The sequence below is a fragment of the Astatotilapia calliptera genome, chromosome 1 (genome assembly GCF_964374335.1).
Source record: "Astatotilapia calliptera chromosome 1, fAstCal68.1, whole genome shotgun sequence".
In the NCBI taxonomy this organism is placed as follows: domain Eukaryota; kingdom Metazoa; phylum Chordata; class Actinopteri; order Cichliformes; family Cichlidae; genus Astatotilapia; species Astatotilapia calliptera.
The window spans coordinates 17,714,356-17,727,352 of NC_137422.1; the positions used below are offsets into that span (position 1 = coordinate 17,714,356).

General features: G+C 39.0%; 1 protein-coding gene across 1 annotated transcript in view; it reads left to right on the top strand.

The window, feature by feature from the left end:
* Positions 1-12,997, top strand: part of gpc5a (glypican 5a) — a 141,904-nt gene that overhangs the window by 60,370 nt on the left and 68,537 nt on the right. The window contains exon 7 of the mRNA XM_026165737.2: positions 8,687-8,807. Coding sequence (XP_026021522.1) covers positions 8,687-8,807 — 121 coding nt within the window. The remainder of the gene's footprint in view (positions 1-8,686; positions 8,808-12,997) is intronic.

The following is a 12,997-nucleotide window of genomic DNA, read 5'->3' on the forward strand; positions in this document are numbered from 1 at the left end:
GTGGACAGGCTCCTTTGAAGTGCCGGGCTCCCCCAGATCTTCTCCACACTCGGCAATGAGCCAGAAGGACTTTTGTTCTCTTTGTGACAACTGAAAGGCAGGTATTGCCTTCTAGCCTACTAACTGCGGGCCTGCTTTGTTTCTCACTCAGCCAACCATGAACAGTGTGCGTGGTCTGCCTCCTTCGTCTCCTGGGATGCTGAACTACTCGCTCCATAACATTTTGATGAAAGTGCTCTCAGGAAAAAGACATTTCTGTGTTTTTACAGCCAGCTTGTTTTCTTTCTTTTTTTTCCCTTTATCATTTTTGATTGTTGTTCATGGCGTAATGTTAAAAAACAAAGAGCACACGAGCTGTATAGATGGATGGAAAGACGCTGGAAATTAGATTCAAATTCAAATGAACACTGATGGCTGTTTATCTTCTAATAGTTTTAAGCAGTCGTCTTATCATATGAGGGTAGGGAAAAAAATAAATCTGACAGCTTTTGCTTAAAATAACAAACGCTGTCTTATTTATCGCCGTTATATAAAATACAATCATATATTATATGATTTTAAGACGGATGCTCAGCTGCAACCCGTGATTGATATCTCCGAGGCGTCAGAAGCATACTAATTGATCTAAAGTAGCTCGAGCAGCCTGTGACCTGCTAGTTAAACGATGAGTGTTTGGCAGTTATCACCAAACTGCTTCCAGAAATCACAACAAGTGGAGTGCTGTGCCTCAGTTTGCAGGAATTTTTTGAAAAATGAAGCTTAAAATGTAAATTAAGGACAAAAATAAATAAATAAAAGGAGCACCATTCTGAATTATGGCTGAATTATGAACCAACTCTCTTGACCAATAGAAATACAGATCTACAGTGCATCCAGCAGCATATACAACAGAGTGACATTTAAGGCGTTACTGCTCAGAATTTTCACTCAAGCCTACGGGTTAGTTCAACTATTTTGAGCTTCCTAGAGTGAATTTCAACTTAATATTAATGCCCCACTCACACTGGCCTACAGACCAGTAAACTGGAGAAAATGTCCATTCCCTGAACGGCTGCGTGTTTGCTGGAGGTTCCTGAAAGTTTCAAAGTAAAACTTTTTACCTTTTTAAATGTGTTGATTGCAGCTAGGGATGGGGATTGATCACTGTTTTGAGAGCCACCACCATCTCTAAGCAGCATATCAAAGGCATTACATTTGTGCAGATTAATTGCGTGCTGTGTGGTCAAATGTTTTTGTGCATGTTGGAGGCATTTCCCCCCTTTGTTGTGATCAGTGTTGGGGTTGTTACTCAAGAATGCATTTATTACACAGAACGCTTCTCTTTAAAGCATACTTAATGTATTAAGTACTTAATGTAATTAATGCAGTATGTTACTTAATTACTCCAAGGAGAAAGTAATTTGCTATTATACATGTTACATTATTTTTGCATGTCTCTGCAAAATGACCTGAAACCTGTGGTCTTATAATTATCAGTTGACAGTATAAAGCCTACAGTCCCACACACAACACAAATCCTATCCTAATGAGGACACACATATGATCTTTTTCTTTGGATTTAGGTATGAACACAAAGCCGACGGCACAAAGCAAAGATGAAAACCCACACAGAGGCTTTAACGGCTTTAAAATAGGTGGAAACAGAGGCTCCAGCCTGACTGCTCATCAGTTTGTTACCTGTTAAAGTTCAGGGTTTGGCTGCTGGGCTGGGGTCGACATTCACTCTGCTTTAACATCACTCTGGGTTTATGGCTAGCTTAGCGTTAGCATGTTGTCTGTGCAGGTGCTTGCGAAGAGCCGAAGTTGGGTTAGCAGCACGATGCAGTCGTTTTTGTCTTCACCACCGCTTTACTATCGCACTCTCGTCCTTTTGTGCAATAAAAGTAAAGTCCATATCCACGCTGTAGACTGTGCTGCTATTTTCCTCCTCCAACACATGAACTGAAATCAGATGATTGTAGCACACGCTCAAATAGAACCAATAATCGGGATCGACAGGCAGGCGGACTAAAAAATTCCAGGGAATTGAACTCCTGGGTTCTTGATTCCCATCCTTAGCTGCAGCGCTAAAGAACAATTCTTTAGATTTACATTTCTGGTTTGTGCCACACCTTTTTTTTTTAAAGTTTCAGTACCTCTCAGCCTTATACATGTGTTCAAGAAGAAAACAACTATTTGCACTTAACAAAAAAGCAAGATTAAAGTTTAAAAAAAATTGATACATTTTCATCAAGATTAATTTGAATCCAGGATGTTTGGAATTCAGGTCCTCAGGTCTACTATACTGAGTGTAAACTTCCAGCAGTGACGGATAAATCTGGTAATACGATGATCTGGGGCTTCATGAGCGCAAAAGGTGATTGCAGATGACATTTATAGAGATGCCTTTTGGTTATGTCTCCCAGTCTTGAGAAGCCTGGAAGGAGAAGAATATTACAGCTATGACCCGGCCAAGTATATTGCCTGAACTTATTTCCAGTAAACATCATTGAAGTTTTTTTAAAGCTTCCTGCAAAATCTCCTTCCATGCCAAAGTGAAGGCATTAAATTAGTCTTAACGTAAGATATAGATTTGAAGAGTTTCATTGAAAGGTCCCTGCGACCTGCATTTTTAATATAGTAAATGCAAATAGTTTTTAGCAATGCATTAGTCCTAAAGTAACCAGTAATGTTTTCTTCACCGAATCTTCATTAAGCTGTGGGAAGAAATATCCCCTTAGAAAAAAAGGCATGTTCTTTAAAATAAGATGGCTACATTCAGCCAAATTCTGGTCCAGTTTTTTATCACAGCCTTAATCAAAGGACAAAAAGGACCAAAATATGGGACATGGATTGCACAAAAGGAACGCATCAAATCACACACGGTGGCTTTTATCTGTTTTATGCAAGGCCCCGGTATTGTAGTGCACTGTGCTGCTGATGTCTGCAGAAGAGTCATGCTCCTCCTGTGCTGTGATCAGAGTAAATTACTTTGACGTACCTATCCTACTCTGTCCTGAAGTCAAGGAACAAAGCAAAAGAGGCCTGAGATTGCTTTGTTCTGGATGTGAATGTGTTGCACCTACAGTACAGTGTAGTTGAATGGGACAGGAATGGGAACCACGAATAGAATGATTGAAATTTTCAATCTAACCCTGAACAGCAGGGCGAGCAGAGATGAGATGCAAACCAAGCGTCCCTTTGGGGAGAGTGATATGGATTATAGGATCCTGCTGCTGGTCTACAGAGACACAGGCAATCGCTCAACTGTTTGATATCCTCCTGCAGGTTGTGTTTGGTGCTACGGTGTGCTTTTTTTTTTTTTTTTACTCACCCTGAAGAATATATGATGGCTATGATCAATGTTTTTATCTCTGACACTTTTTAAGGAGCTCACCTCTTATATTCTGGTGTTGCAACCTCCCGAGAGCCTTAGTGTTGCATTGCCAGCCGTGCAGCGTGTTACAAGAGATTGCATGCGTTTCAGGTTATGGATCCCAGTGGCATAATGAAATACATTTCTTAGTGAATGCTAGATGAGTTGACTCTGTGAGTATGTGTGTGGGTATGTATGGACATCCATTTTATATTAGAATCCATATTTAACTACATCCCAATTCAAGGATGTATGCAGATTTCACCTTCATGTTTTCTCATGCAGAAATATAGCTGTCACATTTTCATTGGGTGGACGTGAGCACAGATGGCTCTGATGTAATCTCTTCAATATGCAGCCAATCAGAAAGAGGGAAAAAGACAGTATTATAGGTAATGAAGGGGGATTTTATGAGATTATCAAAGGCTACAAGTGCACGTGGACCTAGTAATCTTTCTTTAATACTGACTTTATTTTTTTTTACTTTTCCTGTGGACCTTTCACGGTAGGGCAGACCCAACAAGGACTTTTGTTCTTTCCACTTCCTACACACAATTTCAATCTCTGCAGGTGTGTCCAGGGATTAAACAAAGCTGGAAGCAGGTGGATCATAGTTATAGTGTACAAGATTCAGCTGCAGCTATAGTCCCAAAGCATGAAGCTGAGCTAACACAGCACTGCAGTTATTGGATATACAGTAGACGGATACATAAAATAGTTTTGGCCCATGACAGCTCGTACTGGCTCCTAGTGGAAGAGCTGGATGGATGAATGGAGAGGAGTGTGTCAACATGCAATACAAATTTGAAAATGTGATATATTAAATAGCGTTAAGAAGTCTAACTAATAAATAAAAACCCAAACAAACTTTAAAACCAAAGTGGAAACTTTTAGTAAATTGTTAGTTTACTTCCTACATGGTTACATGACCTCCTTTACTTTTGTCACTGTTGCATTTTTGATGCTGTTGAAGTTTTTTTTTTTTAATGCCGCCAATGGCTGATGGACACAGAAGCGTCTGCGTAGCCCTCGCGTGGATTTATCACAGCAGCTCCTACAAAGACACCAACATCACATGTGAACTCCAGCGAGGTGTCTGTGCTGTCTCAGGCTGCCTACAGAGGAGTGCGCTGCTGGTTATAGACATTGAATTTTGCAGGAGTAAATTTAACACAACAATTTAGATGTATTTATTTATTTTTTGCTTTTAAAGCCATTTGGTAAAAAAAAAACAAAGGTCTCAAAGTGCTGGATCCCATTATTGTAAAACAGCCGTGTGCTTCTGAATGACGTTTTTTTTGTTTTTCAAAAGATGATGTTAAGTACCCGGAGCAAAAATCAATTTTTGTTGTGGTTCATAGTAAAAATTGTGAGCACGCAGACAACAAAAGCTGGAAGAGCTGTTTTAAAAGGAATCAATTTTATCCACGTGCAAAAGGTGTTTGCTGATGAGTTCGTGTCAAACACTGCTCGCCTCCCGATTAGACTGTTTGCCTGATAGCTTATTTATGCATCGGTAATTACATGGTGTGCAAGGAGTGCTGACAATGACCGCCCTACCAAAATCCCCTTTATTTATATCACGTCATCCTTTGCATGAGGAACAATATGATTCTTCTAACTTTTGATATTATAATTTATTTTTAAGAGATTAATGACATGACGAATGCATGATGGAGAATCTTTGAGGTTCATTTTGTTATTTGGATGTTTTAATAGCTCTATTGTCCACATATTTTAAATGTTGACTTTGACATTTCTTTGTAAGCTGCTGTCAGAAGACAGACAGCAGAGAGACTACGTGAAGACAAGAAAGAATGCAGAAACAAAAAAATATGTTGATAATGTAATTAGAATGATAACAGTGTAACTGCTGATTAAAAGTAAAGAAGGGGCATGGATTGGCCAGCATTTCTTCTCAAACTAATTACATTTAGAGGCTCTGATTTGCAGGTAATTAATCTTAAAATTGCTTCTTGACTAAATTTGAATTGTGTCGTCACCTTTGCATTTAAATAACTAAGGCCTTTTTTCTTTTAAAAAAAGAGTATTTTTTTGTGACCTTGGGTTTCTTGATGATCACACTCAGCTGGAGTTTGCTGCCACCTCAGCAGCATGCTTGCGTCTTCTGTTTTATTTTTAACTCTCGAGCACTGAAGTTCAAAGCGATCGCCCGGGTCGGCACCTCATTCTGTGTCGGATGACAAGCTCAAAGAGCTCAGCAATTGTTCAGCAATGACTGACTTTACCTTGATCTACCAGTTTGACTGAATGATACACTGTAAATTGAGATGTGAGTGAATTGTGTCCAGTCAGAAGCATTACAGCTGACAGACTGCAGTCAGGCTAAAGAATGAGGAGTCCTTGAGGTAAACTGAAGCCTATTACCAAGCTATGACAACAATGAACGGCTTTAAAACAAGGGCCGATGTTGTATGCTGAACAGCTATATTGCTACATATTCGTTTCATTTCTATGAGGATTCATACAGGCTATAGTTTTCATAAGCCATAAATGCGATAGCCGCTTAGATACATATGAGCATCTGCACAAATGTGCAGTGAATGATGTTTTCTTCCATACCACAAATCCCTCTTTAACTTCAGGGTATGGCTGCAAAGTAATTCTACTGTCACCTTAGTGTGAATTCAGAATATTTATCATTGTTTAGTATTACTTGCCATTAGAAGACACGATGATATTAGAATTTTCTTCCAGTGTGAAAGTTTCTGCTGTTACTGCTGACAGTACTTTTTGATACTTTATTTAATTAAACTTTAAGTACCAATATTACAATGTTCACACATTGTAATATTGTGTTAAGGTTATATGTTTTCATATAAGGTGGTTTTCATATGAATTTTCATTCAGCTCTGTCACTATAAAGCAACACTTGTGTTTGCTAGTAGAACTGTAAAATGTGATTAAATTGAACGTGAAAATACGTGATGGAGAAAATTCCCTGATATATTATTGACTTTTTATTACTACATTTTATTGCATTTTATAAGTCAATAAAGTATATTTCCCAACTACTTATGAAGATAAATAGAATGTAAAGTTTTTTCTTGTCTTATTTGATTAGTCTCTGTATTCTATGCTGTAGATTTCTTTTCTCTGCTGCAGTAACTGTTAAAACTAGGCAGTCTTTTGAGCTCATTTCTTCATATTTTGCTGGGAAAATGGGAAGTTGGTGCAGATATTAATTGAAATGTGCATGGAAATACAGTAAATAAGAAAAAAAAACAGAGTTTGTTCAATTCTAACAAGCTGGAAAGTCAGTATTTGGTGTGACCACATTTATTCTTCAACACAGCCTGAACTCTCTTAGGTAAGCTTTCTTGTAATTTCATCAAGTAGTCTTCAGGAATAGTTCTCCAGGCTTCTTGAAGGACATTTAAAGCACTTATTTGGATGTTGGCTGCCTTTTGTTCTGTTCTTTGTCAAGATGATCCCACCCTGCTTCAAAAATGTTAGCATCTCATCTGAGAGGCCAATCAATGAGTGTTGATGCTTAACAATGAAGCTGTTGCTAATCAGACGCTTTCCAGATGGTATTTCATGGTGGATCACAGTCTAATGGTACTTTTCTGTGTTCATAATCATTTTTGACAATATTCCCAACACCACTGGCTGAAATGCAGCTCCAAACCAGGTTTTATACACTCACAGTGTCCTCTCCTCCTCTGTACATATTGATGACGATTTAAACCAAACATTTCAAATGAGGATTCATTACTCCATCAGACTTAGTGGGTGGCTGTAGCTCAGGTGGCAGAGCAGGTCAGCCCCTAATCAGAAGGTCGGTGGTTCGATCCCAGGCTGCATCCTGGCTGCATGCCAAATATCCTTGGGCAAGATACTAACCCCATGTTTGCCTACTGGTGGTGGTCAGAGGGCCCGGTGGCGCCTGTGTCCGGCAGCCTCGCCTCTGTCAGTGCGCCCCAGGGCAGCTGTGGCTACAATGTAGCTTGCTATCACCAGTGTGTGAATGACTGAATGTAGTGTAAAGCGCTTTGGGGTCCTATGGACTAGAAAAGCGCTATACAAATGCAGGCCATTTACCTGTAGTCACTGATTTTGAATGCATGGACTAGTTTTTCCAGGTCCTGTTGAGACATCAGATCTTTTATCCTTGATATATTCTTGAGGTGATAGTAAGCTGATTTTGTTATTGTCTTAATGTGTTTTTCTAAGTTTAGGTCTGCATCCATCACTACACCCAAATTTCTCGCCTGGTTTGTGGTTTTTAGATGTATAGATTGAAGTTCTCTGGTGACCTGTAATCATTTTTCTTTGGCGCCAAAGACTATTACTTCAGTTTTGTTTTTGTTTAGCTGGAGAAAATTGTGGCACAACCAGTCATTAATTTCCTCAATGCATTTACCAAGAGCCTGTACAGGGCCTCGGTCTCCTGGTGACATTGTGATATATATTTGTGTGTCATCTGCATAGCTGTGATAGTTTATTTTGTTGTTCTTTATAATCTGTGCCAGTGGGAGCATGTAAATGTTAAACAGAAAGGGTCCCAAGATGGAACCTTGGGGAACTCCACATGTGATACTTGTCTGCTCAGATGTGAAGTTACCTATTGATTCAAAGTATTTCCTGTTTTCTAAGTATGTTTTGAACCAGTTTAGTACAGTTCCTGAAAGACCTGTCCAGTTCTCCAGTCGTTTGAGTAATATGTTGTGGTCAACTGTATCAAATGCTGCACTGAGATCCAGTAAGACTAAGAATGATATTTTTCTACTGTCTGTATTCAGACATATGTCATTAAACACTTTGGTCAGAGCGGTTTCAGTGCTGTGGTTCTGTCTAAAACCTGACTGGAAGGCATCATAGCAGTTATTCTGTTTTAAGAAGTAACTGAGCTGTTGAGAAACTGCTTTTTCAATGATCTTACTTAAAAATGGGAGGTTTGAGATCGGCCTGTAGTTGTTCATTTGTGTCTTGTCAAGATTGTCCTTTTTCAGTATAGGTTTAATTACAGCAGTTTTTAGTGATTCTGGAAACACACCTGATATTAAAGAAAAGTTGACGATCTGTAACAGGTCTGACTCCAAAGTCTTTGAGATCTTTTTTTGAGCTGCATGTTTCTTGTGAGACGTGGTTCTGTCTGTAAACCAGCCGATGAAAATGTGTGAAATTGTTTCAATATGTTGGACATTATGCAAGACATGTAAACGCTGCACAGGTAAAAAAAAAGTGCTATAAAAACTATATTATATGAATTATCTGTGAAATGTACCTCACTGGTATTATTTAAAATGACTGGAAGATATCTGAATATATTTACAGACCCTCTGTCCTCTGTTCTTGTGTTCACAGCTACACTCTCCGTGTGGTCGGAAATGGAATCAAAGCTCAGATCGCCAACCCCGAAGTCAAAGTGAAAGGAGCTGACCCCGTCATAAATCAGATCATTGACAAGCTCAAGCACATCAATCAGGTAAGCCCGTGCTTTGTACATATTTACACAGGATTTTATGATTTCATCATTAAACGGGTCTCTCCCTTCCTTTAAAGTCGACATCCCCACCCCTCGTTCTGTCAGACATATGGGAACTGCCTCCTGAGGCAATCTGGTAATTCTCTGTGCTTCTCGGCACCTTTATGAGACATTACGGTAGGCGTCCTTTGTTAGCTGCTCGTAAAGCTGAAGGCCTCAACCTTTGATTCTCAACAAATTAATTCATTTATATCATCCTTCATATTACCGGTAAGCACTGGCTTATTGAAAACTATTCTCAAATGCAAAATCATTTCTAGGCAATGAATGGGAAAAAAAATCAATCATTACACGTTTAGAAACCCATTTGATCCGCTTTGTGTGTCCTTATATTTACACAATTCTTTTTCTGCTCTTTGTCAAAATCAATGTAGCTTTTCTATCACCCCCTCTGCTTTTATGCACGTTTGTGCTGCTGTGGCTCCTTTCAGTGCTGTTTACCTCTGACGATGATGAGATTAGAACAGTTTACGGGAGCACTCTCTCTTCTGCAGCTCCAATAACAGCTGCCATAGCTTCCCTTTGGGTTGTTCCACTGCAGCAGTGGCAGCTTCACATGTCTGTTGCTTTGGTTTCCCAAGTGGCAGGCTGAAGGCCAGGTCATCTCTCTTGACCTCATGCTGGCACCCCCTCTCTGACTAATTCACACCATCTGTGGGATGTCAGAACACATAAATCTATATCATAACCATTTGAGAGTCCCTGATCTGCCTCGTTGACATTCACTATGTATTTATCTTTTGGTGTGTGCCTTTTTGCTGCTGGCATCTTAAATGTGCTTCTTTATATGACCTTGTGGTTCTGTGAATGTTTTATTTAATGGAGAAAGACTCAGAAATTGTTTTTCTGCTGCCAAGTAAGTATGAAACGGATGATCAGCGGCTGAGCCTATATTATGCAGTCATTCATAATCCCCGGAGTTAATGTAACTTGAAATCCTATATGTAGCACACTCGGCTATTTTAGCACACTTTTTTGGGTTTTTTTTTGTCAGTCTGCTGTCTTTGACTCAGCCAGAATTAAAAACCAAACGATGATCAGCGTTTTGCTCATTGAATCTTCAGTAATATCATCAACTTCATGACATATGGCTAAAGATTTGTGTCTAACGGTGGCACATTTGTTTTATGAAATCTTTATTTCATCAGCCAGTCTCATTAAGATTCTCTCTCGGGTGTCTGTTTTACAAGAGAGACCTAAGGATGAGAAGCATTCATAAGGAAACGATTATCAAACGGAACAACAACACAATAAACAGAAACATTGGCGACAGTTGCAAGAACCACGCTGTACTTTTGTCTTTGCAAAAACACACTGCTTAAATCTGCAGTCATTTTTGGCAGTAAATTGTTTTGGTCATTTGACTCCATTAAAAGTCAATTAAAAGTCAGAAAGAGTCTTAAAAATAGCCAGAATTAAGCACACTCTAACAGATCTGCATGTAGGAGTCATTTGAGCTAAGCACATTTAATCTTCAAATATGTTCATGTTTGAAATGTTGCAGAAATTTTTGGCTCTCTGTGCAGTGCATAAAAAAAATGGCATACATGTAGTTTGACACCGAGGCAGCACGATGGTCAGTGTTGCCTCGTAGTGAGAAGGTCCTGGGTTCGAAGCCAACATCTGTGTGGAGTTTGCATGTTGTACCCAAAGACATGCAGTTAGTGAGGTTAACTGGTGATTCTAACTTGCCCATAGGTGTGAATGTGAGTGTTGTTTGTCTCTCTGTGTGTTACGTTCCAGCCCCCTCCCTGCGATCCTGAATTGGATAAGTGGAAGAAAATGAATAGATAGTAAGAAAGCCTAAATAGACCTTAAGGGATCTCTAATTAAGGGATTAGATCACCTTTTGAAATCAATATACCGGGCAGCATCCATCTCTCATTGTAAAGAGGCAAAAGTGAAAGCAGAACTGGTGGTAGCCATGGGGTTCTGCAGCACTTTGATCGATACAAACAGCTATGTCTGCAATTTTTTTGCACTGTGCAGAAAGCCAAAAATTTTCAGCAACATTTCAAATATGAGTATATTTGAGGATTTGCTGTTTAGCTGCTTCAGATGACTCCTACATGCAGATCTAATTCGTTAGTTTACGTTTAATTTTGATTGTTTTTACAGTCTTACTGACTTTTAATTGACTGGTAATTTAGTCGCTGGCAGCTTCCCTAATTAAGCCAGTGAGTTGCCATCTTTTCCAGTTTTAGCTTCTACTGCATGCACATATATACCTATATGTTACATCACTGCTATGTTACCGCAGAGCAGGAAATCTGTGTGAAGTCAGTTGGTCTTACAGCATGTCACGTTGCTCAAACAGGCTTTTTGCAATGCCATTTGGAGGTCTGCTGCTCACGTTTCCCCTGGCCTTCCATGCAACCTTGTGAAAGTGCTGGGTGTTGTTTAAGGGGGTCTTCACTGCTGTCCTCAGGTTTTACCCCCAATTTACATACATAAGGAGAGGTGGGCCCAGAACAGACCCATACTGCCTAGAGTACTTTATATTTGGCAGTTTATAAACTGACCATAACTGTAGTTCAGGCCCGCCCAAAAGTCAAGTGAACCCTAACAACTGCAGTGCACCAGCTGATAACTGCTGATAATGCACATAGGCTTGTGGATCAGCTGATACCATTCTGTGCATCCAGCTGGCGAGTCTTATATAAGTTACTTATTTAAGCTGCTGAAAACCTACTTACCTTCCTGTGCAAGCCGCTTTGAAACCCACCTATGCCTGTTTTTGTTGATGCCTGCTGTATTCTTTGCTTTAGGGGTGTTTTTGCTGCTTTGCCGTCTATTTCAGGTTTTGTATACGCATATGGAAGGGAAAGTTGTGCTCTTCAGTCTCTTTCAGTTTAATCAAGACAGAACTGAAGTAGCGCTGGCTGCATTGATATTTAAAGACGTTGATTAATCAACAAATTTTTTCTGAGGAGTCTATTAAATGTTGTTAATGTTGTCTAAGTTTAACTGTTGGTATTTAAAGTGCCAAAAAAGATGCTTTATACTGTGATTGATTTATAAATTTTTTTTTGAGTTTTATGCTTTTTCCCTGTGAAATATACCAATGACTAATTGTTCAGTTTGTTTACATGGTGAAAAATGCTGGTTCTCTTAAGTTTTTTCCTCGTCTCTTTTCTCCTTTCTCTTCAAGTGTCACTTGTATTCTTCCTTATGCCGCGTTTTAAAAAGGAGAAAGTCTGCGACCTCATTTGTGGCATCACAAACAGTGATAAAAAGTGACACTTGGGCACAACACTGACATGTAGCTCATTATCACATTACTCTCTACTCTCTCATCTAAGAATCAAATCTTTGGCGTGTGAAGAAACTTACTGAGGTACATCTGATTTTCAGGAACTGCACACAATGTGAGGTGTCATTTCAGAGTCACAGTTTTTTTTCTGTTGTTTTTGAATAATAATCTGTCTTTGTACGATCTTACATTTCAGACAAAATCCCTGGAACAATAAAAATAAGAGTTCTGTGAAAAGTTAGTTATTTCAATTATATTTGAATATCTAACGTGCTAGTATTTGGAATAAACTAAATTAAAAGACATATAACACAGACTTGGTGGCTGCTGGCTGTTTTTAAACAAAGCCAGTTGTTAAATTACTGAAATAAATACATTTATAGAACTTACTCAATAAAATTAGCGTGAACTTTGATCAATTTTATTCCAAAGCAACTTTGCAACATGCAGTGATGCTGTACACAAAGTAATGTCCAAAGCGAGGGTGTTAAGAGATTTTCTACATTATACAATATAACCAAATCTCTATAATACAATATAATCAAGTGTGCCTTATATTCTGTGTGTTCATATATTTTCACATAACCAAGCTTATTGTTAAAGAGAACATAATGCATTCCTTACCTCAGTGTGTGATGTCAGATAAGCATGATATACTTCTGCATTGTTATTTTCAGTGTATGTGTGGAAGGTCAGATAAGCTGAGATAATGCCTGACCTCTCCCCTTTCTGTTAAAAGAGGAAGTACTATGTAATTTACTTTCACTATAAATAAAGAACCAAGCCTGCACTCGATGTGTGTGTCTTCTCAGAGGCATTCACACCCGTGCGCGCGTTTTCTAATACTCTCTGAGTCGGTCTACAGTGTCTTATTTCT